The sequence below is a fragment of the Phytophthora cinnamomi genome, assembly GCF_018691715.1.
Source record: "Phytophthora cinnamomi strain GKB4 chromosome Unknown Contig92, whole genome shotgun sequence".
Lineage (NCBI taxonomy): Eukaryota > Oomycota > Peronosporomycetes > Peronosporales > Peronosporaceae > Phytophthora > Phytophthora cinnamomi.
This window is the reverse complement of record NW_027151025.1, coordinates 933,628-956,579: the sequence shown is the minus strand read 5'-3', so window position 1 is coordinate 956,579 and position 22,952 is coordinate 933,628. Positions and strand designations below refer to the sequence as shown.

At 56.3% G+C, this 22,952-nt stretch overlaps 7 protein-coding genes across 7 annotated transcripts; 2 read left to right on the top strand and 5 right to left on the bottom strand.

Annotated features, from left to right (window-relative positions):
- Positions 1-436: 436 nt before the first annotated feature.
- On the bottom strand, positions 437-1,165 carry IUM83_02870 (WRKY transcription factor 19; the record flags this gene model as incomplete). The annotated part of the gene is made up of 1 exon (XM_067926824.1): positions 437-1,165. The coding sequence occupies one exon, from the start codon at positions 1,163-1,165 to the stop codon at positions 437-439; it is 729 nt and encodes a 242-aa protein (XP_067784377.1).
- A 5,075-nt stretch (positions 1,166-6,240) lies between these two features.
- Positions 6,241-6,819, bottom strand: IUM83_02869 (WRKY transcription factor 19; the record flags this gene model as incomplete). The annotated part of the gene is made up of 1 exon (XM_067926823.1): positions 6,241-6,819. One exon carries the CDS (start codon positions 6,817-6,819, stop codon positions 6,241-6,243), a length of 579 nt encoding a protein of 192 aa, XP_067784277.1.
- Positions 6,820-9,298: 2,479 nt separating this feature from the next.
- Positions 9,299-9,982, bottom strand: IUM83_02868 (WRKY transcription factor 19; the record flags this gene model as incomplete). The annotated part of the gene is made up of 1 exon (XM_067926822.1): positions 9,299-9,982. One exon carries the CDS (start codon positions 9,980-9,982, stop codon positions 9,299-9,301), a length of 684 nt encoding a protein of 227 aa, XP_067784276.1.
- Positions 9,983-11,979: 1,997 nt separating this feature from the next.
- On the top strand, positions 11,980-13,374 carry IUM83_02867 (LHY protein; the record flags this gene model as incomplete). The annotated part of the gene is made up of 1 exon (XM_067926821.1): positions 11,980-13,374. The coding sequence occupies one exon, from the start codon at positions 11,980-11,982 to the stop codon at positions 13,372-13,374; it is 1,395 nt and encodes a 464-aa protein (XP_067784045.1).
- A 1,290-nt stretch (positions 13,375-14,664) lies between these two features.
- IUM83_02866 (viable flagellar protein number 3) lies at positions 14,665-15,820 on the bottom strand (the record flags this gene model as incomplete). The annotated part of the gene is made up of 4 exons (XM_067926820.1): positions 14,665-14,779; positions 14,879-14,973; positions 15,049-15,406; positions 15,501-15,820. The coding sequence occupies 4 exons, from the start codon at positions 15,818-15,820 to the stop codon at positions 14,665-14,667; spliced, it is 888 nt and encodes a 295-aa protein (XP_067784270.1).
- Positions 15,821-15,991: 171 nt separating this feature from the next.
- Positions 15,992-16,978, top strand: IUM83_02865 (30S ribosomal protein S15; the record flags this gene model as incomplete). Its single annotated transcript, XM_067926819.1, has 2 exons — positions 15,992-15,999; positions 16,075-16,978. The coding sequence occupies 2 exons, from the start codon at positions 15,992-15,994 to the stop codon at positions 16,976-16,978; spliced, it is 912 nt and encodes a 303-aa protein (XP_067784422.1).
- Positions 16,979-17,091: 113 nt separating this feature from the next.
- IUM83_02864 (P-type ATPase (P-ATPase) Superfamily) lies at positions 17,092-21,108 on the bottom strand (the record flags this gene model as incomplete). Its single annotated transcript, XM_067926818.1, has 2 exons — positions 17,092-18,482; positions 18,558-21,108. The coding sequence occupies 2 exons, from the start codon at positions 21,106-21,108 to the stop codon at positions 17,092-17,094; spliced, it is 3,942 nt and encodes a 1,313-aa protein (XP_067784271.1).
- Between the last annotated feature and the right edge of the window lie 1,844 nt (positions 21,109-22,952).

Sequence of the window (22,952 nt, the reverse complement as noted above, 5' to 3'; positions counted from 1 at the left end):
AGGACTTCCCGCACTGCAGAGCCAGCCGTGGACTGAGAAGCTTTGAAGCACTCTCTGTGGCTGCAACCAGGGGCTACAAGATACAAAACCGTACGTGCTCCCTTGCAGGAAAGATATTCCTCGGTGCTTCCATTGGTGCTTGGACTGCGTGTGCGCGAGTAACGAAATTCTGATGACTTCAACACCTTGCTTAATGCCTCGCAGCAAGAAGACGCCAATGCAAACTGGAGAGCCCTACAAGTTTCTACCGATAGCTATTGTATTGATGCTGACAATACTACTAAAAGTAGATTTGGTGTTTTGAAAAAGTAGTGTACACTTAAGGGTTAAATATGAGGCGCCAACTCTACTGCCGCGATGTGGCGTAGCACCAAACTCTATCGAAATGCATACCCTCAACTACTCACAATGACACTCGACAACCAGGCTCTGCCACTTAGCGGTACAGCGCAAGCGACGGCAGCACGGGTGCCTGGTAGTGGCCCGGCACCGCAGCGTACTGCTGCTGTGGTGCGGGGTACGACGGAACGGCTCCGTTGGGCTCGAGGAAAGACAGCAACGATCGCTGGTTGCCCAGCACATGTGTGTCGAAGCGCGGATTGCAGCCCATGCCCGCGGACGTGAACGGGTTGGCAAGCTGCGAGATGGGGCGCAGGGCAGGAACCGGCATCTGATGCTGAATTGGTACCTTGTCGCCAATGGACGAGCTGCGAGACAGCGGGTTCACGAGGAAGTCGATCGAAAGCTTGGTGCTGGCGGGGGAGATAGCCGACTTTCCGGTCGAGCTGGGCGGGGTCACGACACCGTGCGAGGCGGCGTACGAGCCCGGGACGGTCGTCAGAAGCTTGGAGTGAGACTTGCAGCGGCCCTTGACCTGCGAGAACTTCTCGCAGTTGGGGATGGTGCAGCGGCGGCCACCACCGTGCGAGATGCAGTAGCCCTTGGACTGGGCCAGCTTCTTGCAGCCGTCGAATTGGCAGCGACGGCCACCTCCATGAGCAATGCACAAGCCGCGACTTTGAGCGAGCTTGTTGCACTGCGGGTCACGGCAGCGAGAGCCGCCACCGTGGGCCTTGCACAGACCTCGGGTCTGAGCGAACTTGTCACAACCAGCGAACTGGCACCGAGCACGGTTGGCATTGCGGCGAGCGCTAGGCGTCGGCATGATTGTACTGGGGGTGGAAATGATGATACTTGCACTGCTGCACTAGCAGTGAAGCGCTCAAGTGCCGATGTTCGCGGTTGGCGGTGAAAAGTAAAGTGAGCGACTCGAAGGAGATGAAGAAGCAGAGAGTGAAAAACAGCTTTTTCCCGGTTGCCACACCACGCGACTGCTACGCCCTGCTACGTTTGCCCTACGATCGGACTGTCCGTACCACGCGGTGCTTTGCTCGAGAGGTACAGGTCGGATTCCTGATGGTCTGCTGCAGACCATGCAGCGCATGCCGACTTGACTATGGTCGCGAGAGAGACAGAGGCTGAGGGGGTCGTGTACACCGGATAGGCGAGCGTGCTCAGCCTTTGAGCCCTGCCAGCCATGTTCGCTGGCCAGCTGGATCGGACAGAGCTAGCCCAGAGGTGACAAACATACATACGAGTCGTCATTGCCTCTTACTTATGCGGGGCATTCTTGTGTATGAGGGAAATGGTCTCCGTCCGATTGATCATCGTTCAGCTGCCATGTGGATCGGGAGTTTACTGCGGCAACACGCTCGAAAGCTGCGGCGGTGAAATGTCTATGTCAAGCGGGGAAAGATACGAGCTTGGTGGCGATCGCGCCAAAGCTGGCGTTCGCCCCAGCGGGAAGTACGTTCGTACACAACGCAAGCGGCAATTCCATTTCGTGTCAAACGCTTAAAAAAATGCAGCAGGCCAGTTGACCTGCTTCGCGAGGCGCGAGAAAGTAAGCGGCGGCGCCGCGCTAGTCTACCAGAGATCGGTACATGTAGTCGGTCGAGTCACTCATAATGGCGCAGTGCAGTCTTTCGGTGATACTTCCACTACAACGGATCCTTTGGATCGAAGTGTGATGAGATTCGCATATCAAAACAGACAGACCCATTCTGCTCGTAACATTTGGAAAGTGTATACAATACTGAACGTAGCTCGATGTCCACGTCGACTATACAAGTGCTTTCGCCGCGTGTAAATGTACATGTATCTACCTACCATACCTTTGAACATGTTCCTCTTTCTTGTGGATTGTTGTATGTACTACTGTACAGTCCGGGCATTTCTTGATACAATCTACTGCGGGCTGAATGAAACCCTTGCGCACTGCTCCTGCAGGCGTAGGCAAGCAGCTTGCTTGCTTGTCGAGTTTCAACAACAAAAAATAATGCAGAAATGCGACGATCGCGTTGTGATGATCGCTTTTCCGCCGTGGGGGTGACCATCCAGGTATCCGTTCCTAGCCAGCTCGCGGGTTCTTTTATTCGCGCTCGCGTCTGCTTTTTGCCTCCGTGGTCTCAACGTCGTCTCACCAAGACAGGTCTCGCCAGGTAAAGTACAGAGGCAGAAGTTCTGCCAGAACAGCACGGTGCGCAGGCTGAGCAGGCTGCGGGCAGCGTGACGGGGTTTCGCCGGCTCGCGAGGGGGGTTCGCATTCGAGCAGAAACACGATCTTCCGACCTCGCGGCACGAAACTCGGATGGGGAGGTGGCTACACCAGCGACGAGGCAAAAGGCCATCAGCACACGATGGCTGAACGCCATTAGCTTTGACATCTGCGCGTCGATCGGGGTGCTTTGCTCCACCGAATTTCAATAAAAATGCACCCCTGCTTCAAGGGATCTGGCCATCACGCAGAGCTCGCTTTAGGTTGTCGGGGAGTGCATGTACCCCAACGCGGTCGCCATCCCTTCATGCTACGTCTGCAGCAGACAGAACCTGGTTGAACTCCCGCTTCAGGGTTGATCGATGAGCTTCGATCAGCTGGTACAATGTTGGCGCTTGAGGCTCCCCGTATGGCATGTAATCGCCGCGTTTTTGGTAGGTCCCGACTCAAAGTGTTGGGATCTGATCTCCGTCTGCCGGGTGGCATTATCCGCCTTGCATGTCTTCGCAACTCCTAAAGCTAAGACATCTGACCACACCCCACTGTTGCCGCTGCTTCATCTGCTTGGCGGGGTCTTGGCCGCGCACGCGTCTCAGCTTGAGACGCGTGCTTGCCTGCCCACGCCCGCGTGCTCCAGACAATTACGGATGATACTGTGACAGTGGACACACGTATTCACTCTTTCTCTCTCTCCTTGTCCCCCCCCACCTGGCCGTAAGGAACCCAGAGAGCTCTTCTGCTCGCTCGACCTCCCCAATCACCAAATACTGCACCCCGACTCGAGGCCCGAGGACTCATAAATTGTTGTTTCGTGCTGTAAAAAATGCAAAATGCAGTCTTGCCGCGCGTGACGAGCAGACCTCACGACCGAACTTGAGGGCTCTGAGCAACAAGCGCACGAGCCAGCGAGCAAACGCCCAAGTGCACGAAATCTGTGCGCAAAATATGCCCAAGCAGCGGCTGGGAATTGCGCGGAGATAGTTTGAGTCCAAAAGTTTTGTTTCATCCTGGGAAGTTCGCCCAGCTCTCGCCACCTTGTGCGCGTACCGTACGCGCAAGTTGTAATGCTGGCGTGCTGCAGCGTGAGTCAAGCTTTTCAGCCGGTTGACTCAACCGTTGAGGGGAACGCAACGCTGGTAATAACACCAGGTAAGGTGCTTTCGCAGTTGGGTTAACTGGTTGGTTGGTTTTGGCGTGTTCCTAGAATCCGCAGAAAATGGTAAGTGTTGCCATGTACATGTACAGTATTACTTCCCAGCGATGCCGATGCAATAAGCTAGAGAACCAAATGGCGCTCGGCTGTCCAGCGCTCCTCCCAGCTGGGCTAGCGCAATCTGCACATGCTGGCTCCGAGCGCCTCCGAGTTGGAGGCTTTCCATCCCTTGATGCCTCACCGAGAAAAACGCGGAGGTCCAACACGCTGGGTTTCCCACCTCGTCTGGCTGATGACGGTCGCAGGGATAGCTTGATCTAGGTACATAAAGTAACCGTCCCACAAGCGCAGCAAGCCCACCACCGCACGCAACCCGGTGACAACAAGCTCTGGCTCCCCCTGCGGATGAACCGGATGTTGCGCACCGCACTCCAGGCTTTAAACTTTGAAGTTCAAAGCTAAAGCTACCTATGGTAGCTAACAAACCTGGGCCGCCGTGTCCATGGCGAAAGATTAGAAGTCGTGCCTGCCAGGCTGGAGCCCTCTCCTCGGTGGACCGCCAGCACGCTCCCCATCGTTGCGCTCGGATAGCCCACCGAGACCGTACAAGGACCCGGAGAGGACTTCATTTGTTGATGCGGCAGTCGGGGCGCTCATTTGGCAGCGGGCTGCTCGAAAAATACTTCTCGGGATCGGCATCGCCTACCATGTGTACTGTACATGTACACTACATATCACACAGGAGTTCTATGCCGTCTGCCAGTCGCTTTTTGCATGGATTCGGTTCCAGAAGACGGCGAATGGAATCGGGGAATGCACGAGCGACACTGCGCTTACCTCGCTTGTACGCCGGAGATGATCACCTGAGGCTGACTCGGTTGGTGCTGTACACGTACGGAGCCGCTGGGAAAGAGAGACAGGCAAAGCGAACGGGAACTCCGCGCAGACTGCTACAGCAGCTAACGAAGAAACTCACGCGTCTGCAGTAGTCGATACAACTTCAAGCAGTACGAATCCAGCGAATGGTTGGGCTGCGTGCTGGGCCAGCGCTGCTGGCACGCTGACCGAAGAGGCCCAATAGTAGAGCCCGGCTAAACGCTAAAACGCTTGTACATATATGTAATACATGTATCGAGCCAATTTTCGAGAACTCGCTTCGCGGTAGGTGTCCTCCCGATCCGAAGCTAAGTAGTTACAAGAGCCATCGCAAACGCCATACCAGCGCTACACTGTAGGGTTTTGGTGTCGCGGAATTCCAGCGAACAGCATTTGGGCGGCGCTCCAAAGTTTCGTTATCGGACTCTATAGCAGTCTTGCGGCCCCGGCTCGCAAAAGGGAGCAGACGCCCCATCATTAAGGACTGTTGAGGCGTTTTCGCTGAAGCTCTGTACCTGGTGCTTGGAGTAAAGTTTCCCGCCGCCGTGACTTAGTCACATCTAGACATTGTTTCTTTCCTTTCAACGGGCTCTCTCTCCTACAGCAACCGAAATCCCCCGCGGCTGATCCAAGTTTTCGCCACGCGTGCGAGGGTGCCTCGAGCTCGCGTGTTAAGCTTCCTGAATTGCCTCAACGTCGTAAGCCGGAGTCGACGGTGCGCACGGGAATCGAGCAAGCCAGCTTCCTCAACCACCTGCTGTAGTATCATACGTGTAACTCGACCATTTCAACGATGTTGATAACTGCTCAAGGCGTGCGTGCACCTTGTATTTCGACCATTGTGAACACTTCATCAGTCGAGTGCCGAAACGAAGCTTGGGATTGGAGCCCAGCAGCCACAGCCACAGCTCGGTCATCCACCGCCAACACCTTCATGACGACGACCCGCGCCTCCATAGCCGAGGCGTCGAGCATGGAAACGCGCCGTTTGCATATCGGCCAACGCCTCGTTTTGCCACCGGTGTCCGATCGAGGAGCTGCAAATGCTGCAGCTTCATCATGTTGTTGTGGTTCAACAACGCCGCCGTGTGCATGTGCACACTGTGTGGATAGGCGCGGGTGGACGATAAGGACGCCGCATGTGGGATGTCTTATGTGGTGGCGAGGCTCGGTCTCGACCAAAGTCTCTTCATGACTGCCGGACAGTGGTCGCTGCTGCAGCGTTGTCGTCAATACAGCGACTCACTGACGAGCGGGTTGGGCTGTTTCGTTCGGTCGGAGCGCGCTCCATGGATACGAAAACGAGGTCATTTCGGTGCAGAGAGCGAAGTTCAGCGAGCAACGACGATAAGCTTCAGGATCGGTGCTAACGTAAGGAAGAGCGCCATCGCAAAGTGCACAAGTGCAGGCGCGCGCACATCCAATCAGTGCGAGCGAGGCGCTTGCAGGTGTCAAGGATCTGTCCTGTCCTGGAGCTTGACAATGTCCATGACTACGAGTTCGATAAGTGTGCCATGTGAAGTCAGCAAAAGCGTTGGGTGCATGTGCAGGTGTTGTTGTGTGAATGCGGTTAAATAATATTAAGCCCGACAGCATATTATGCTGTCGGGCTTATCTACAAGATACTACATGGTTGTTGTTGTTGTCTCTACCTTCACCTGTACATCACGAGCGAAGGGTAGTGCGCCATCGTTCGGCGTTCGCAGAGTGCTGATGCCGTCGATGCGAGAGTGGTCATGGGGTCGAGGTAGGAGAGCAGAGGGCGCTGGTGGGGCAGCACCGAGCCCAAGATGTGAAGGCTTGGCAGCGCTGTCTGCTTGAGCTCCGAAGCCTTGTTGCTTGGGTTCACGAGGAAGTCAATGGAGAGCTTGGATTCGGCGGGTGACATGGTGGTTCTGGGACTGCTCGACCCGGTCGAGCTATGGGATGGAGACCATGCGCCTTCGGTCGACGAAAGCAACTTCGAGTGCGACTTGCAATGGCCGCGAACCTGCGCGAACTTGACGCAGTTGGTAACGTGGCAGCGGCGGCCTCCGCCGTGCGAGATGCAGAAACCCTTGGACTGGGCTAGCTTGGAGCAGCCGTCGAAGGCGCACCGCCGACCGCCACCGTGTGCGATGCAGAGGCCGCGGCTCTGAGCCAGCTTCTGGCAGCTCGGGTCGCGGCATCGAGATCCGCCTCCGTGCGCTTTGCACAGTCCGCGGGTCTGCGCGAACTTCCCGCACTCGGGCATGCGGCACCGAGCACGATTGGCATTACGGCGAGCGCTTGATGTCGGCATGGTCGATGGGACTGTCTGAGGGGCGCTATGCTGTGCGGGATTTGGCAAATGCCGGAGTGAGCTGCCGTCTTGGTTTAGAATTTAGTTTGCGTCCACTCGCGACCAAGGCGGACAATCCCCAGGAGCGGCCGGTGAACCTACGGGTTTGTCTCTGGCCTTGAACCAAGCAAGCGCAAGCGCAAGTGTATGTTCGATCCGACGATTGGGGTTCGAGAGAGATCGGCGGGCGCGTCGAAACCCCGCTTCGTATCGAGAGGCTTCCGTCATGGCGGGCGTGTGCACCAAGCCACGCCTTTGCCTGTATTGTATGGGCTCCAGAGCTCAGGGAGACCATGCTGTATTATAAATTTGTCACGCTTAGACTTTCGTCCGCTTCGTCGCAACCGAGGGTCTGGTCCGCAGCCACCAACCAGATGCGATGTAAGCTCGGCGCCATGAGGCAAAGCGGTTGTTTACACATGCATGATCTACCCGTCGAGCGAACCAGAATATTCCGGCAGGTGTTCCCGTCAAGCCTCAGCAGGCGAACCACGTGCTCTCTCGACGAATAGAGGCCACCAACACGCTGAGCCACGACGCAACCGAGCTGATCTCTCCCGTGTGTTCACGTACCTGTAGAGGCGACCTCCACATCTTCGCTATCTCTCTCGCTTCCGTCCACACACGGAAGTCCTATCAGGAATCTGTCGTGCCTGACTGCAGGCATTTTCGTTGACGTTGTTCGCTCGAGTGAGCTCGCAAAAGGCAAAGGCGAGTGGAAGCGTGAACGCCATGCAGACTGCTGGTTTGGAAAGCCGCAGATGAAGACCATGAGATGTTGGCTCTATGCGGCACCCAACTTCGACATCGCGCTGGAACTTGCGCTGCACAAGTGGTGAGGCCGATAAGCTGCATTGGGCGCGCCATCGCTGCTCCTGCACGCTCAACAATCCAGTGTTGTGCTCTCTCGGAGCTCATAACAGCTCGCAACGTCTGTCGTGAGGTCGCCGAGCGAATTGTCGAGCGATGCTACACTGCCGCCGATATTACCAGAGTGAAAATGCCTCAGCTAGTCTATAGATGAAGCAAGGGAGAAGCGAATGTTCATTTATGGTGAAGGTGAGGCCTCAGCCGCGGTTGGCGCTTTATACATGTACTATACGCTCTCTGCCACATGACGAACTCCCAAGCAGCGAAAATGCCAACGCGAAATAGCAAAAATGAGGCCTACGAGCGCCCCGAAAAAACGTTGCGCCATCAAGTATTACTTCGAGGACCATGCGGTAGCTTGATAAGACAGTGCTGTAGAGAGCTCGGCCAGCCGCCGGAATCGACAATCCACATCCTGGCTTATACGGGCGTAATCTACTTTGTCTCGTCGGAGAACATCGCTAATAGCGATCGTTATCCATATTTATCAGTGTTTGGGGCATACCGGCGCCTCAAGCTTTTAGCTAATGACACTACACTATTGTAGTGTGATCATCTTGCGGAATCGTTGAACACGGCACCTCGGCAAATATCGCATCTTTGGTGATAAAGTATAGATCCTCCCGAGACCTATTAACCTACAAAAGACTAGGTAAATCGGGATAATCTATGGTTTTTCGTGTGCAAATCAATCGTTCAAGAGAGGCAATGTAACTATTTGAATATCACGCTTTTCACGAACTCCTGCACTTGAGCACTCCCACGCCAACTGTAACGCGCTTACGCTCGCTACCCTTCGATCTTATCCAAGTGTATCGATTCGAGCATGCACTGGTTCGATCGGGAGCGAGATCAACACGTAGAGGCGCGGGTTCTGAGCGAAGTATGAGGGGGCATACTGCTTGCTCGGTGTGGTAATGCACAGACATGGTTTAAATTGGTGCGAATATGAACCCGCTAGCATGCGAGGACACATCTCGGCATCTGTCCAGTCACCAGCGTACCGGTCGAGATCATTAACTGGGGTTCGTCAGTGTCTGGACACTTACACTGGTATTTTGACTTTGTCTTGTATGTGGGCATGGAAAAGTCTACGTAAATCGGCAGAACACACAGCTACACGCTGAAAAAACCGTGATTTGCTGGGAGATCGATTTAATCACGATATGCTTGCTGTCTCGAGAAAGATGTGTCTCCTCAGAGAACCACCACTTATTCGCGCAGTTAGGCCATCTACCGGGTATCCCGCTGGGTTTATACCCGGTCCCAGTAAAAGACCCAGTCTTTGACCAGAATATGCCGAACATGGAAAGCGTTCTAATATCGTGAATGATGTGTCGAGGTTGCCCAAGTTGTCGGTTCAAGCACGACAGTGTATCCTTATTACAGTTGTTATTGCAATCTCTGGAATTGTGCTCAATGAGGCCTCTGGGAGCAATAAAGCGGAGAAAAAACAAAGTCTTCGTGTTCTTTTGTTAAATAATGATCTATGTAGTTGTTCGTGGTTTGTTGTAATGTAAGATTAGCGGTAGAGCACTAACGGGTTGGCGGTCAACGGCGGCATCCTCAGCTGTGGTAGTGCCGCGGCGGAGGTAACGGAGGCGGGTTCGAGGAATGACAACAAAGAGGGCTGCCTAATGAACCCCTCGCTGGTCTTGAGTTTGGGGAGATGAATCCTCGGGGCCAACAGAATTGTCGACGACGGGACCGGAGCGCTCTTCAGCGCCGGCAACTCGATGGCTGGCGGCGGGTTCACTAGGAACTCGATCGAGAGCTTCGACTTCACTGGGGACATGGCGACGTTCGGGCTAGCAACAGCAGACGCTGGTGGCGTCATGAGCGCAGCACAGGTGGGAGACGAAGGAGCCCTAAAGACCATCAGGACCTTGGCGTGCGCTTTGCAGTAGCCTCGGACTTGCGAGAACTTGTCGCAGTGGGGGATGGCACAGCGGCGGCCGCCACCGTGCGAGATGCAGTGGCCCTTTGACTGCGCGAGTTTGTTGCAGTTTTCGACGGTGCAACGGCGGCCGCCTCCGTGGGCAATGCACAGGCCGCGACTCTGAGCGAGCTTGTGGCAGTCCGGGTGGCGGCAACGTGAGCCTCCACCGTGCGCCTTGCAAAGCCCACGAGTCTGCGCGAACTTGTTGCAGTCATTGAGGCGACAACGCGTACGGTTGTTGTTGCGACGAGTGCTGGAGGCCGGCATGGTGACGAAGGATGTGGTGCTGTAGTTGCTGTAGTTGCTACCTGTGCGGTATCTGGCAAATGACAGAATAAGAGATCGGCCGCTAACCAGGTCTCCTGCGTGTCTTCTTGCTGTACGATCGGACTGCAGATGCCACATTTGCTCGGTCCTAGCGTGGGTTGCAATGCACGGGGTCGTTGCTTGATGGCCCGAGATATAGACGAGCTCCACGGGTGTCATGCATGGTATATCGGCATCCGTCCGGTCTTGACGGCCGCACGATGTCGGCCAATGCGCTGGATGCCTTCCCTTGAGCAGGAGCTGATGCGAGGTCACCCACACACCTGTCCTAAGCAATTTTTTGGCCGATAGTTAGTGCTCGAGCGAGACGACGACAAGATGTGTACGGCTGGAAGTGGGGAAGCTGAGCGGCGAAAAGTGCAACTCGGGCATGCATGCTTATCGGAGCCGGTGGAGCTGGAGCGATCACCTCGGTGCGAGTAAGCCTTGCAACGCGGGGCTTGCTCGGTGCCGGTGTAGCGGCACCATTACTTCCAACGTGGCGCGATCAGCAATCGCCGAGGCCGTCCAGTTGAGGACAGGATGTTCACCTTGGCGAGACGATCTCCCGGTTTTGTGAGCCGGTCGCGACGGTCGCCGGGGCCAGCGGATATCCGAGAACTCGCCGTCCGCCGGGCCAATACATAACAGCACCGATGACCAAAAGAGCAAGAGCGACAAGTAGACTTCACGCGAGTAGACACCGTCTACTAGACGGACCGCCGCTCCAGGCTCACATGGTGAAAATGCGAGGAAAGCAGGGCCGTGCATCGAGCTCAACGCTGTTGTCTGTACATGTACTGTACATGTAGATGACGGTCTATCCGACTCTCGTGTAGTGCAGACGTATGGCCATTTCAAAGCTCAAAGTGCCAGGGCTCCGAACCGAACATCGGCCACGGTACAGCCTCGCGCTCGAGCTTGAGCTCTTGAGCTCCGAGTTGACACAACAACGGCTCGACGAACGGCGATAGACACTTCAAAGTTGAAGTGCTCGACGTCCCGCAGGCTGCAGCTGGGACTGCGGCGAATGCGTAACGCTCTGGCGCTCGGGGGCTCAGGATGTGCGTCCAGATCGCCCTCCTCGTCAGCGACGACGACGAGAAAACCCTGTCAATGAACTCTGCCGGTTTGCTCGGCCAACGTACACGCGTTCGGAGCAGCAAGCTGCAGGCCTCAAGCTGCAAGCTAGAAGCTGCTCTACAGCAAGACTGCGTCCAAGCAGCCCTGCCTGCCAACGTTTCGCAGAGCGTTACCTGACCAGACGAGCGAGACAAATCAGCGCATGCTAGTCTAGTGACCGCGCTGTCGACAGCGCCACATCAAACGTTTGCTGCCGGCTTGTAGGCTTCTATTGATCAGAACTTTTAGTCGAAGAATTGCCAAATGTAATGATTGGCAAAGGTATCGACTGCTTGTTCGACAACCTATTGGAGATTGTTGGGAACCTCTGCTGCAGTCGCACTGCCCCACCTTGATGGTGTTGGCGTAGCTCGACTGCAGCAGAAGTTCCAAAGTGTAGTTGCCGTCCTGGCGTGCTACCGCAGCAGAGACGCATGCGCACATCGGTTTCATCTCGATGGTGCCGAAAACGCTTGATGCGAGGCAGCACCTCGCGCAGAGGAAGCCTGCTCTCCATCTTCCGCTCGGTCTACCGTCCCCACGTTCCATTGATAGTTGCTGACGGTCACGGGCGGCAGCTTGAGACGTCGCGCTTGTTCCGGCCTGGAAACGACAACTTGTCCAAACGCCGCACGTGGGACCCTCGCTTCAAGCTGGCGCATACTTTATCCCAGTCTCCATATCTTTCGCCCCAAACACACTCATTACGACTAAATCTTGAGCGGTTTCGCCTAAGACATTAACTCAAGGCCCCCTCCGCCCAGCTTGCCAGTCCGCGAAAGCCCTGCTCACGCCCCCGTCTCGCCTGCACCCAGTCGACATCGCCCCGAGTTTCCATGTCGTCCCCGACGCGCTCGCCCGGCCCGTCGCCGCCATCCCCGGTGCCGTTCATACCTCCAACGGGGAGAAGCCCCACCTGGGACGAATACCTGGCCAGCAGCAGCAATGCGCCGTTCGAGTTGAGCTTCCCCGTCGGCTTCAGCGATCTCAATTCCACTGCCGCCACCATCAACAACTCCACCATCATGTCCGAGCCACGTGAGACTCGCAACGGTCTCACTTATCCGTCGGGCGGCCCTTCGCCGTCTTATTCCTCGGTTCCAGCAACGCAGCGCCGCCCGCCGATGAACATGACGCCCATGAACCAGAAGCGCAAAGCCAGCTCGATGCCCCCGCCCGGTGCATTCCCCATGATGTCGACGTCCACGCCGCAGTCGCCACCGCCGGTGATGACCTTCCCCATGTCCGTGATCCGATCCATGAAGACGGTGCCCATGAAAACCAGAGAGGACGCCCCCAGCGCCACGCAGGTCGGACGCTGGACCAAACGGGAGCACGAGCTGTTCCTCGAAGGTCTGCAGCGCTTCGGCAAGTCCTGGAAGAAGATCTCGAGCCTCGTGCACACGCGCACGCTCGTGCAGATCCGCACCCACGCGCAGAAGTACCTCCAGAAGCAGTCGCGCGCCGCCATCAAGGCCGACGCCAAAGCTGCGGAAGACGCCGCCGCTCTCCAGTCCAAGGGGGTCGATCCTCAGCCGCAACGGCAGCAAGAACAGCAACAGCAATTCCACCAGGTCGAGAGACGCCTACCACAACAACAGCCACGGGTAGCTGCTAGTCGCCAGTCGACACTTCAGATGGACGCTCCGAGAGTCCCCACGCTCTCCACGCGACAGTGGAAATCGCCGCGAGGAGGAGACCGCGGCAACAGCTTCGTCCCTCTGGCGTTTCCGAGCGCCTTGTCCAATTCGGCGACCAAGTCCTCGTCCACGCCATCGCCACGCTCGGCCTTCCAGATCAATAGTGTCAGCAGGCTAGACCAGTTGTTGCAGGATGATAACAGCAGCAGCATTCCGGTTTTTGTGGACGAGTACTACACGAGCCCAACCGCCATCGAAGACGACCTGCTGAGACCCTTGTACGCTGGTGAACAGTGGGTGCCTCGCCTCGCCCATCCAACTGCATCCACGAACTACTCCAACAAACGCCGCCGCCTGGAAACGAGCGGCCTTCCTTGTACGTCAGCTCCGACTTCAACCACGGTTGCTGTACCAGCGCTGCGTCCTGCGTTCCCCGGCGTTGCGTTTGAGCCACTTCCAGCTCCTGACAACCTGTCGCCGCAGAGCACCAGCCCACCGGCATACACGCCGCGGCAATCGGCAGCCGCCGCGGTCCTACTAGCCGCCCACGAGACCGACGAGACCACCAACTACCCCAACGCGTGGCTGTAGATACGACGCCCCCTTGTTTCACGCCCTCGAGGCTCAAGGACGTTTCTGTGACGTGTTCCAGGCATTTCAGCCTTCCCTTCTTTCATGAATTGTTCCTATCAACTCGACAAACTTGCACGCGCATGCATAAACGAAATAATGAGCCTGTTGTACTTACATGAGCGTGCGTGATCGTCTCGTATCATGCTGCGGTGCTCGCCCCTGCAGTTCCTATTCCCCCCTGCTTGGCCTCTCGAAGAAATTGCTGCAACGCGGTGAGTCGGTCATCGATATCACTGAAAGAATCAGCAGAGGTGTCCAGAAGCGCTTGCGGTGGCTGTTTCCTTCGTCGTAACACAGGATTCTGCGGGTTAAGCTTCTTTTGCGGAGGTGTCTGCTGAACCGATGGCGATGATTTACGTGGTGAGGACGCCGTGGAGCCTGTCGGAGTAGTCTGGCGACCTATCCCGCTGTTTTGCGATGGTGACGGTAACGGTGAGCGTCCGCGACTCCGAGAACGAGCACTGGGGGGCCCTGATCGAGGTAACGGCGAATTATTTGATGCCCGAGGACGGCGGGTTTCAAGAGGAGGTGGCTCCATTGCCCGCTTGGGAGAGGCCAGACGCGCATCAAGCTCGCGTTGACGCTCTCTTGACAACCGTGAACTGCGTGACCGTGTAGATCGCGACGAAGCTTGGGATCCTCGGGATCCTCGAGATCCTGCAGAGGAGTATCCACCCACCGAGCTATCTGACGAGTATCCGCCGTTGGAGCGTGGTGGCCTTGTACGCGAGTTCGAGCGTGCACGAGCTTCACGTAACTTGCGCTCTTTCTCTTGCTGATAGGCCGTCGGATCAAAGCGACGGAAAGCTGGCCGAGGCGAGGGACGTCCTCGTCGAGCGCTCCTTGGTGTTCTCTCCCCTCCACCATCTTCGTCATCTGAAGGACCGTAGTGCGACGACGAAGATTGGAAAGGCGTTGGAAAGACCGCATTGCTGTTTTGTTGTTGCCTAGCCATCGTTGCCGCTGGAGATCGCTGCTGTCGCACCGCCGGAGACCTTCCTCTCGAAAAACGAGAGGATAAATCGCTCCCACGGCTGCCGCTGAGCGCTGGACGCTGACGCTGGCCTTGCTGTCCAGCTTGAGCTCGTGCAATCGCAAGTTGCCGGAGAAGTTCACGGTTTTTCAGTTGGGTTTCCTCTAGCTGAGACTTCATTTGCACCATTTGTGCCAAAGTCTCTTGCACTGCGGCATTGCTGTCCTTCTAGAATCCGTCGCAAAAGCAAAAGCAATATTGTGAGTTCGAGATGACTAGGCGTACATGACTTTGGTTGAGCGTACAATTTTGCGCCTTGTTTCCAGCCGGTCTTGTTCCTGCTTTGCTAATTCTGAGCGATCATTCTGCTGAGCTGCGAGTCGCAGTTGTCTACCCCCAGCAAATTTACACCACAAGTGGATGCCAATTAGATCAACACATGAACCAGCAAGTAGAAGCGTAAATATTCAACAATTCAAGCCCGCATACTTGATCTCAGTGCGAAGCCGCGTGGTCTCCACCGCTGAATCTTCTCGAAATTGCTGATACAGAGCAATCAGCTCTTTATTTTCTTCAATCGACGCCTGCATTCACAAGAAACCAACTCTCGTGAGTCCCAACTCACCGCAACCTTATTGCATCGTCACCACCCAGCCCACCTGAAGTTCCCGCTGCAGCTCTCCCGTCGAGTTCAATACTCCATTACCCCCCTCTCTCGTCCCGTCACAATACTGCTTCAACGTGTTCTTCAAGCAGCGGTTCTCCTCTCTCAGCGTGGCGTTCTCCTCCGCCAACTGACTGTCCCCACCCGCACCACCAGTAGCAGCAGAACTTTTCTCCTTCTCCGCCAGCGCCTGCTTCAGCCTGCGGATGGTGCGTTGCAGAACCTCAGGAGACGGCGAAAGTTCCGGCGTCAGCGGCAGCGGATAGTGAACTCGGTCGAACTCGACCGCGTAGGTCAAAATCAGGAATCTTTTCCCACTGCTGCTCGATGCAGCACCAGCAGCACTCGTCAACCTGCAGCAGAAAAAACATTTGAAAAAAAATACATGTAAAAAAAAACTTACAAATACAAGCTAAAGTTGCTCGAAGGGAATTAGTCACTGCGCACCTCTCGACGGCCGTCCCGGGCTGCAGCTTCCGCTGTCGGTAGAGGTCCAGGTCCGCCGCCGTCAGCAGGTCCACGAACACGGCGTCGCTGCGTCGGTGCAGCGCCGTGAGCAGCATCTGCACGAACACGGGGAAGCGCTTGGAGTTGCCCGTCTGGCGCGTAAGTTGCTCCACGTCCGCGGCCGGGAATCGGCCCGTCCAGACTCCGGGTGCGTCCGCCGCCTCCACCTGCACGTCCAGCCGCTGCTGCTTGACCTCCAGCGTCACCACGAAGCGCGCGCCGTGGAACTCGAGCGCCGCCGACGTCTCCAGATCCTCCATCTTGCAGCAACTTAATCTCTGCTCTAAAAAGTCTCAAAAAGCGCTTCCCGCCTAAGTGCGAAAATATTTTTCATTACGCCCTTTCAAGATCCGCGTATCCGCCCGACGATAGTCCGCCGTTCCAGTCGACTTGTCAGGCATTGCGCCAGGATATCCCACCGCCACCTTCACCTGAACCTGTACGTGTGTCACCGCTAGTCTATCGCCGTTGATGAAACTCACTGCACTAATTGCAATGTTGTTGCAAGCTGCAGAGCCAGGATGAAGCACGCGGCGGCCTCCCGCTACGCGTCGGCGGCGGCGCTGGACGCCTACGACTTCGACGACGCGTCCGCGGCCACGCAGGAGATCGTGGACGAGTGCAAGCGCCGTGGCTGGCAGGGCAGAGCCAAGCGCCAGCAGCGCTGCACGGCAGCAAGTGGCTGCAGTGGGGGCCATACTACTGCAACTGCTGCAGCTGCAGACACGGGCTTCCGGCTCGCGGACGCGCGGACGCAGGACCCGGCGGTGTTCGCGCACCTGCTAGCGGACCATTTCGTGGCCAAAGAGGCGTCCAATGTGGCGGCGTCCGCTGGCTGCAGCACCAAGCCGCGGCCCGTGGCGGGCGCCGTGAGCCTCGGCAGCTTCCGCAGCTGGCAGTTCGGCGAGCGCTGCCTCGCCACGTACCGCGTGCTGTTCGGACGCCCGTTGTGGGCGGCGACCACGCACACGGCCGTGCTGCCGTGCTCGCCGCGCCCCCGGAAGAGGAAGCACTTGACGCCGCCCACCAGCAGCAGCTCCGAGGGCTCGGACGGCGACCAGCTGGACGTCATGGAGCTCGAGACCGCGGCCGAGATGCTGGCGCTGCCCACCGTGGACGAGCTGCTGGAACTCCCCACCGACGACGTGTTCGTGGTGGACGGCGAGACGGATGTGGCAGCTGCTCCACTCGAGGCGGACGACGTGCTCACGGGGCTGGCGCTGGAATTAGGCGGGGGAATCGGCCCCGACGCGGCGCCAGGAGCGGACGCCATCGAGTTGCTGTGGGACCTGGACGCTGCGGACGTAGACGGAGGCGCCATGCTCACAGGAGGAGAGGAGGAGCTGCGCTTCTTGGCTCCGTCGCCTAGTTCGTTCTCCCCGGTCTCACCTGAGGGGGACACCATGCAGGACATTTGATCGAGCTCGGACACTCGTGAGGATAGGTATACTTACACACATGAAAAACACGCAAAAAGGTATTATAGAGTTGAGCGACCTAGCGTTGTTAGATATCCCGTCGTTCTCGTAGACTAGACGATCTCGGGCGGGTGGACGTCTAACACGTCTTCCTCTTCGTCGTCGTCGCTATCTCCAACCCCGATCGGCTGTAGCGACTGCTTGGTCACTTTGACTTGCATCCCGCCGTCCGGTTTGTCGCTCTTGTCACCAAGCAGACCATTGCGCTCGTTGGTATACGGGGATACGAGACTTTGCTTGTCGGCGTCGCGACTACCGCCGAAGAACGATCTCCAACCGTCGAACTTACCCTTGCGACCCCGGAAGCTGCCATGGTGTTGCATCTGGAAGCGAGGCAGCACCAAGCCCACAACCAAAATCTCCCAGCTCAAGACGCACCCCGCGTCGAATAGGAACAGGGAGAAGAGGGACCACGCAAAGCCCACCGGTAGGTCGAGAGCACCCAAGCTAACGTCCACGCCACGCTCTTTGAGAGCCTTTGCCACCGCCGCTGAAGTCGAAGTATCATTGTTGTCCACGTTCCCGTTGTCGCCAAGAAGCTGAACTAGGAGAATGATCAGCAGAACGAACGCGTAAGCCACGAACATGCGGTTTGCACGTAGCAAAGGCGCTCGGTAGGCATCCCGGGCGTTGAGCGCGACCGCAGCAATCCAGTACTGCAGGTGTCCAAAGCGCCACAAAACGCTGTTCTCGTACGAGTGAGAAGTGAGGTCTGCAGGCACACCAGGGACGAATACATAGCACGGAGCTTCCACGACGTCCGGGTCGCTCTCACCGCCATCAGATGCTGCTCTAGTGAGGGCCAACGCCTTCTCAGCTGAGCAGAACCACGGTCGAGCCTCGGCTGCGGCCAAAGCGATATAGACACAGCCCAGGAAAATGGCGAGCTGGCCGAAGAGGGACAGCAAAATCTCTGCGGCGAACAGTGTCCTCGGTGGCATGCGGCTAAATGGAGCAACTGCGGATGAACCGAGCTGTGGTGCAGCGGGGGTTCGTACCATCAAAAGCGACAAAATGAAAACTACCACCAGATCGTCGAAGAGAAATTGCGAATCGCTCATCTGAGAGTGCAAGTTGTTCATCGTCGCCGACAGCGTTACTTGCACAACTGCGTACACCACCATATACCTGAAGGCAACAAAAGCTGCACTGAGTGCACCTCGGCCTTCGCGCAATAGTTCCACAGCGTCGCTGACGCGGAGCGAGCGACTCGTGAACGGGGCCACCAACGCTGCGTCGTCCTTTGACAGAGCCAATCCAACATGGGCTGCCTTGAGCGCACCGCAGTCATTGGCACCGTCGCCACACATGGCCACACAAGCGCCATGGTGAGTCATGAGCGTCTCCACAATCCAAGTCTTCTGATGCGGTCTCACGCGCGCGAACACCTTGGTTCGCCCCACCAGCTCTTCGGCAAAATCCACGAGTGACATAGTTGGGGGAGCTGTCGCTGATGCTTCCGTAGGTTGGTCAGCCTCGTCATCGCTCGATGAGGCTAGAAGCCGCTCGATTGCAGTACCCGTCACTGCCAAAGCACTGCCTTCAGCCAGAGACAGGAAACTGTGTCTGTCAACCGGCATCCAGGAACCATCAGTGCTGCTACCAGAAGTTCCTTCGCGAGTGCTTTGAGCCAATTCGTCAACATCAGTGTAGACAACGACCAGTTCACCGTTTTCATCATTTTCAGTTTGCCGCTGCGCGTCGACTAGGAGAACTGATTGTTGCATGTCCATATTAATCTTGCGTGCAACGTGAATCGCCGTTAGGGCGTCGTCGCCTGTGATGATGCGCACATCAACACCAGCTTCCTCTAGTGCGCCAACGACGTAGGGAGCTTCGGGCTTTACTTGATTGACAAACAGCATAAAGCCCAGGAATCCCACCGAGCTCTCCACAGCATCTCGAGCCACAGGTTGGGATGCTTCAGATTTAGGGGAGACCGTGGCGGGAGCGAACGTTTTGGTCGCCAAAGCAACAACATAGAAGCCTTGGTGAGCGTAAGATCGAGCACGCGCGACGTAGTTGCTGGGGAGTGTATTCGGTGTACATATCTTGCGAATTGCTTCAGGTGATCCCTTGACGTAAGCGTAACGATTGCCGCTGTCGATGTCTTCCACGACCACCGAGGACCTCTGACGAGCTGCGTCGAACGGAAAGCGAGCCACGACACCAAACAGTTTTCCAATGGGAGATGCTACCAGTGCCGCAAACTGACCAGCTATCACTGTGTTCTGCGGTGTCTCGGGTTCTAACGAGTAGCCCGTAGTGCGGAACATGTCCTTCTCGAGTGCATAGCCTTCGATTTGGCCTGAACGCTCTGTGAGCCCGTGGCACGTGGCCAAACCAATGATAGCAGGCGGAGAAAGCACCTCCACCTCACGCTGCAGTCCGTGGAAACCAGGTTGCTGCTTTTGAGCTGCTGCTGAGCACTCGTCCATACCGTGAAAGTCGAGATGATCACTGGAAAGTGTGCCAGTTTTGTCGAAGCAAAAGCAGTCAATGTGACCAGCTATATTCACACGCGCCGCATCAATGCAGGCCACATCAGCTTGGCTTTCAAGACGTGACAGTGCGAAGCCTACGCCAGCAGTTAAAACCACAGGAAGTGCCGGAGGAACAGCAATTGTGATCAGCTCGAAACCTGACAGGATAGCTTCACCGAATGTCACTCCGTCGTTATGAGCCGCCTTGTTCAAACGGACCAGAAACAAGATCAGCGCCAAAATTGACAGAGCGCCCATGAAGCGATAACTGTCGCTCTCGAGGCGCTTTGCAAGTTGCAGAGGTGTTGGGAACAAGATGGTGCGGAAGAGCTCACCCTTTGATGTGGAGAACCCAGCGCTTAGCACCACACCCCGTGTCGAGGCTTTTGTTTCGTCTCGACTTCCTTGCGTGGAACTGGAGTGCGCTAGCTCTAACACTGTCGAGCCAGCAAATAGAACACTTTCACGGTGAGTGGTCTTGAGCTTCGCATTTACAGCGAACGCAGCATCAGTTGCTGCTAGCGCTTGCTTGGTGACAGGAATCGCTTCGCCCGTCAGAGTAGCCTCGTCCACCATACAGTGTCCCGATAACAGCGCAATGTCTGCTGGTATCACCCCTTCATCTATCACCACAACATCTCCGACGACCAGATCTGCAGGGCTCACTCTCCTCTCTCGCGAGTCCCGAATCACTCGAATGCCATTCGCGATATTGTGCTCTGCATGTGCCAGTCTCGAGTGTAGTTTCTTGTCGTTTGTCACGAGTTCGTGCACTTCCCACACGATCGAGAGCGCCGAGAGCACCAAAATGATGATGGCGTACGCCTCATACCCTTCACTCAACCAAATCACTCCACTGAGCAACTGGAACACGTAAAACGGGTGCGACACCTTCCTCAGCAGCACCATCGGCCATGTCTGAGCCTGGAGCGCCAGCTCGTTAGCCCCATGTACCCCCGTGAGTCCTTCAACCTGGGACGTGGACCACCCACTGCCCTCTAAGCACCTTCGCTGAGCCGAGCCCAGCTTCTCATTGAGAGCGTTCTCGAGCCTCGAGAAGCCCAAGGTCTCTCTCTCGTCCACCACGTAGCGACTTTTCCTGAACTCGAACCACGGCGGACTGTCCACGGGCTGGAGCAGCGGGCACTCTTGGTAGAACCTCTTTGTCTTCTTCTTGTTCCTGCCGCTCGCCCACGACACCGTGTGCACCACGAGCACCGAGGTGGCGTCCATCGTCCCTGGCGCTTGTCTCCGCAGCATCGCGACCTTCCACTTGGGCTTCCACGACGCCAAAGCCGCCAGGACCCCGCCCGACAGCACGCAGCCGAAGCCGACCAGAGCCTGCTGGACGGGGTCCGCCTGCTGCAGCAGGTCCACGCGCTCCAGCTCCACTGCGGGGCTCGTCACGAATCCGGACCGGGGCGCGCGAGCCGCCAGGTCCAGGTCTTCCATGTCCACGTCCACGGCGTCGGCCGCCATACCGTCGCTGTCACTGTCACTGCTGTGGTTGCTGTTGCTGTCGCTGTCGCTGTACGAGTCCGGGCGCGTCTCGAGCAGCGCGGAGGAGGCTTTGGCAGTGCCCGCCATGCGCCGCAGGAGTTTCGTTCCGGTCGGAGGGACGTGTCGTGTCGTCCAGCGGATCCCTATAAATGGCTACATCGTGGATGGCACTTGAAGCAACGGTGAGCACTCACGGGCAGTGCAGGCGACGCCGTTAAGAAGCTGGAGCAGCGTTAGCTTCGCGATTGATGTAGCACAGTTGTCCGAAGCAAATTTTACTACGAAGTACTCCGCATACGATGCTTATCAACGTGAATGAACCGTGACGTAGGTCGAAGTCACACGTAACATTGCGTACTACGCCAGCATGAATCTAGGGCAGCGGTGCAGTCCTGAAGGCTGTCCACCAAAGCACCAAGCCGAATCATCGTTGCTCGGAGTCGTAGCTCACAACGCACAAATTGTCTGATCTGAAGTAACTAACTCTTGATTGCCAGGAGAATTTTCATCCGGTGAATCCAGTCGAAAGTCGATCAAACGGTAATTGCTCAACTGCAGAAACGAGTACAGTGTAGCTGTCAGCAGCAAAACAACGATTGCGTTCATCCAGGTTATCGCTCTGGTTCAGCAGCTCAATCCCCCATATCTCACCGCCGAACTGGACTGAGGAATTAATGAATCGAAGGTGGCGCCAACGACTGCTGTGCTCACACAATATTATCCGGTGTAGAATGGTAGACAGCAACGTAAAATTCGATTTGCCACACTCTTTCCAGTGAAACACTGGCAGTTGGGTGAATTCCGATCGTCTTGAACACGTTGCTGTAGTTGATGGCGCTTTTGTACTACGAAGTACGCATTACCATATCCTGCAGCGTTGACGGGAAAACTGGTGCACACGTGATGTAGCCAACCACACCTTGATAGCGTATCGCGACATGGCCGCAGACATGAACGTAATATCCTCCTTGGGGGTCTCGATAAGAATGCCAGCATGGACGTACGTCTTCACAGCGTCATATCGTTCCCAAAGCGATACGTTTCCGAGCGCAAAGTTCGGCCGGATTCAGCCTTTTCACCACGGTCAATGCTCGTGACCTATTCCGTGCCTGAAGAACAGTCAACGTCGTAGTCTTGGTGCACCGAAGCCGGCGGGTCCATTTTCTAGCTGATGGAGGCAAAATGCAGTTTTTTGGCATTCGTTCAACTTACCGATAGCTGCCACGTAGAGACCAGCATCAGCAGTGCTAAGCGCGAATGGAACTTGTGGAGGGCTTCGCCTCGAAGACACCGTCGGTCTTTGAACTATTTGTCCGCATACTCACGAGCTTCGCGCGGAGAGAAGTTCAAATTCTCACTATTGAGCATCACATCTTGAGGAATACCAATAGGCATCGAAAGAAGGCGGTACTTGGGAAATACCTCGTAATATGAGTCGAAAGAATCATAAACTAAGATGCGAATGTTGCGGGTCGCGCCACTGCGAGTTCCCTTCGCCATTTCCCAAAATGTCGTAGCCACTCTCGACTGATATTCACACCTGGAGTTTCCGGAAAGTATTAAGGCTTCCTCCACAACAAAATAAATCGTGTGTCCCTGAGAAACCCTCACCATGACACCGTTACTTAACACTACACTTCTGCTTGAGCACACCCTCGAACGTATCCGTGTGAGACCCCCTGGCCATCGAGAACCTCACAATTATATCCTCTCTCTTTCGCCGCAACTTTCGATCCACTAACGCGCGGCATACCAACGCGGCCAACGACGCCTTGCTGGGCTCTTGAGCAGCACATGACCTCGATCAAGTAGATCGACCACCTTCTGGCCAATTCATCCCGGCCCAGTGTGTTATTGTCATTTAGGTCAACGCCTCTGCTCTCGTCCTCCAAGTCGGAAGTTTGTTCAAAATAGTCGATGACTCGGGTGTT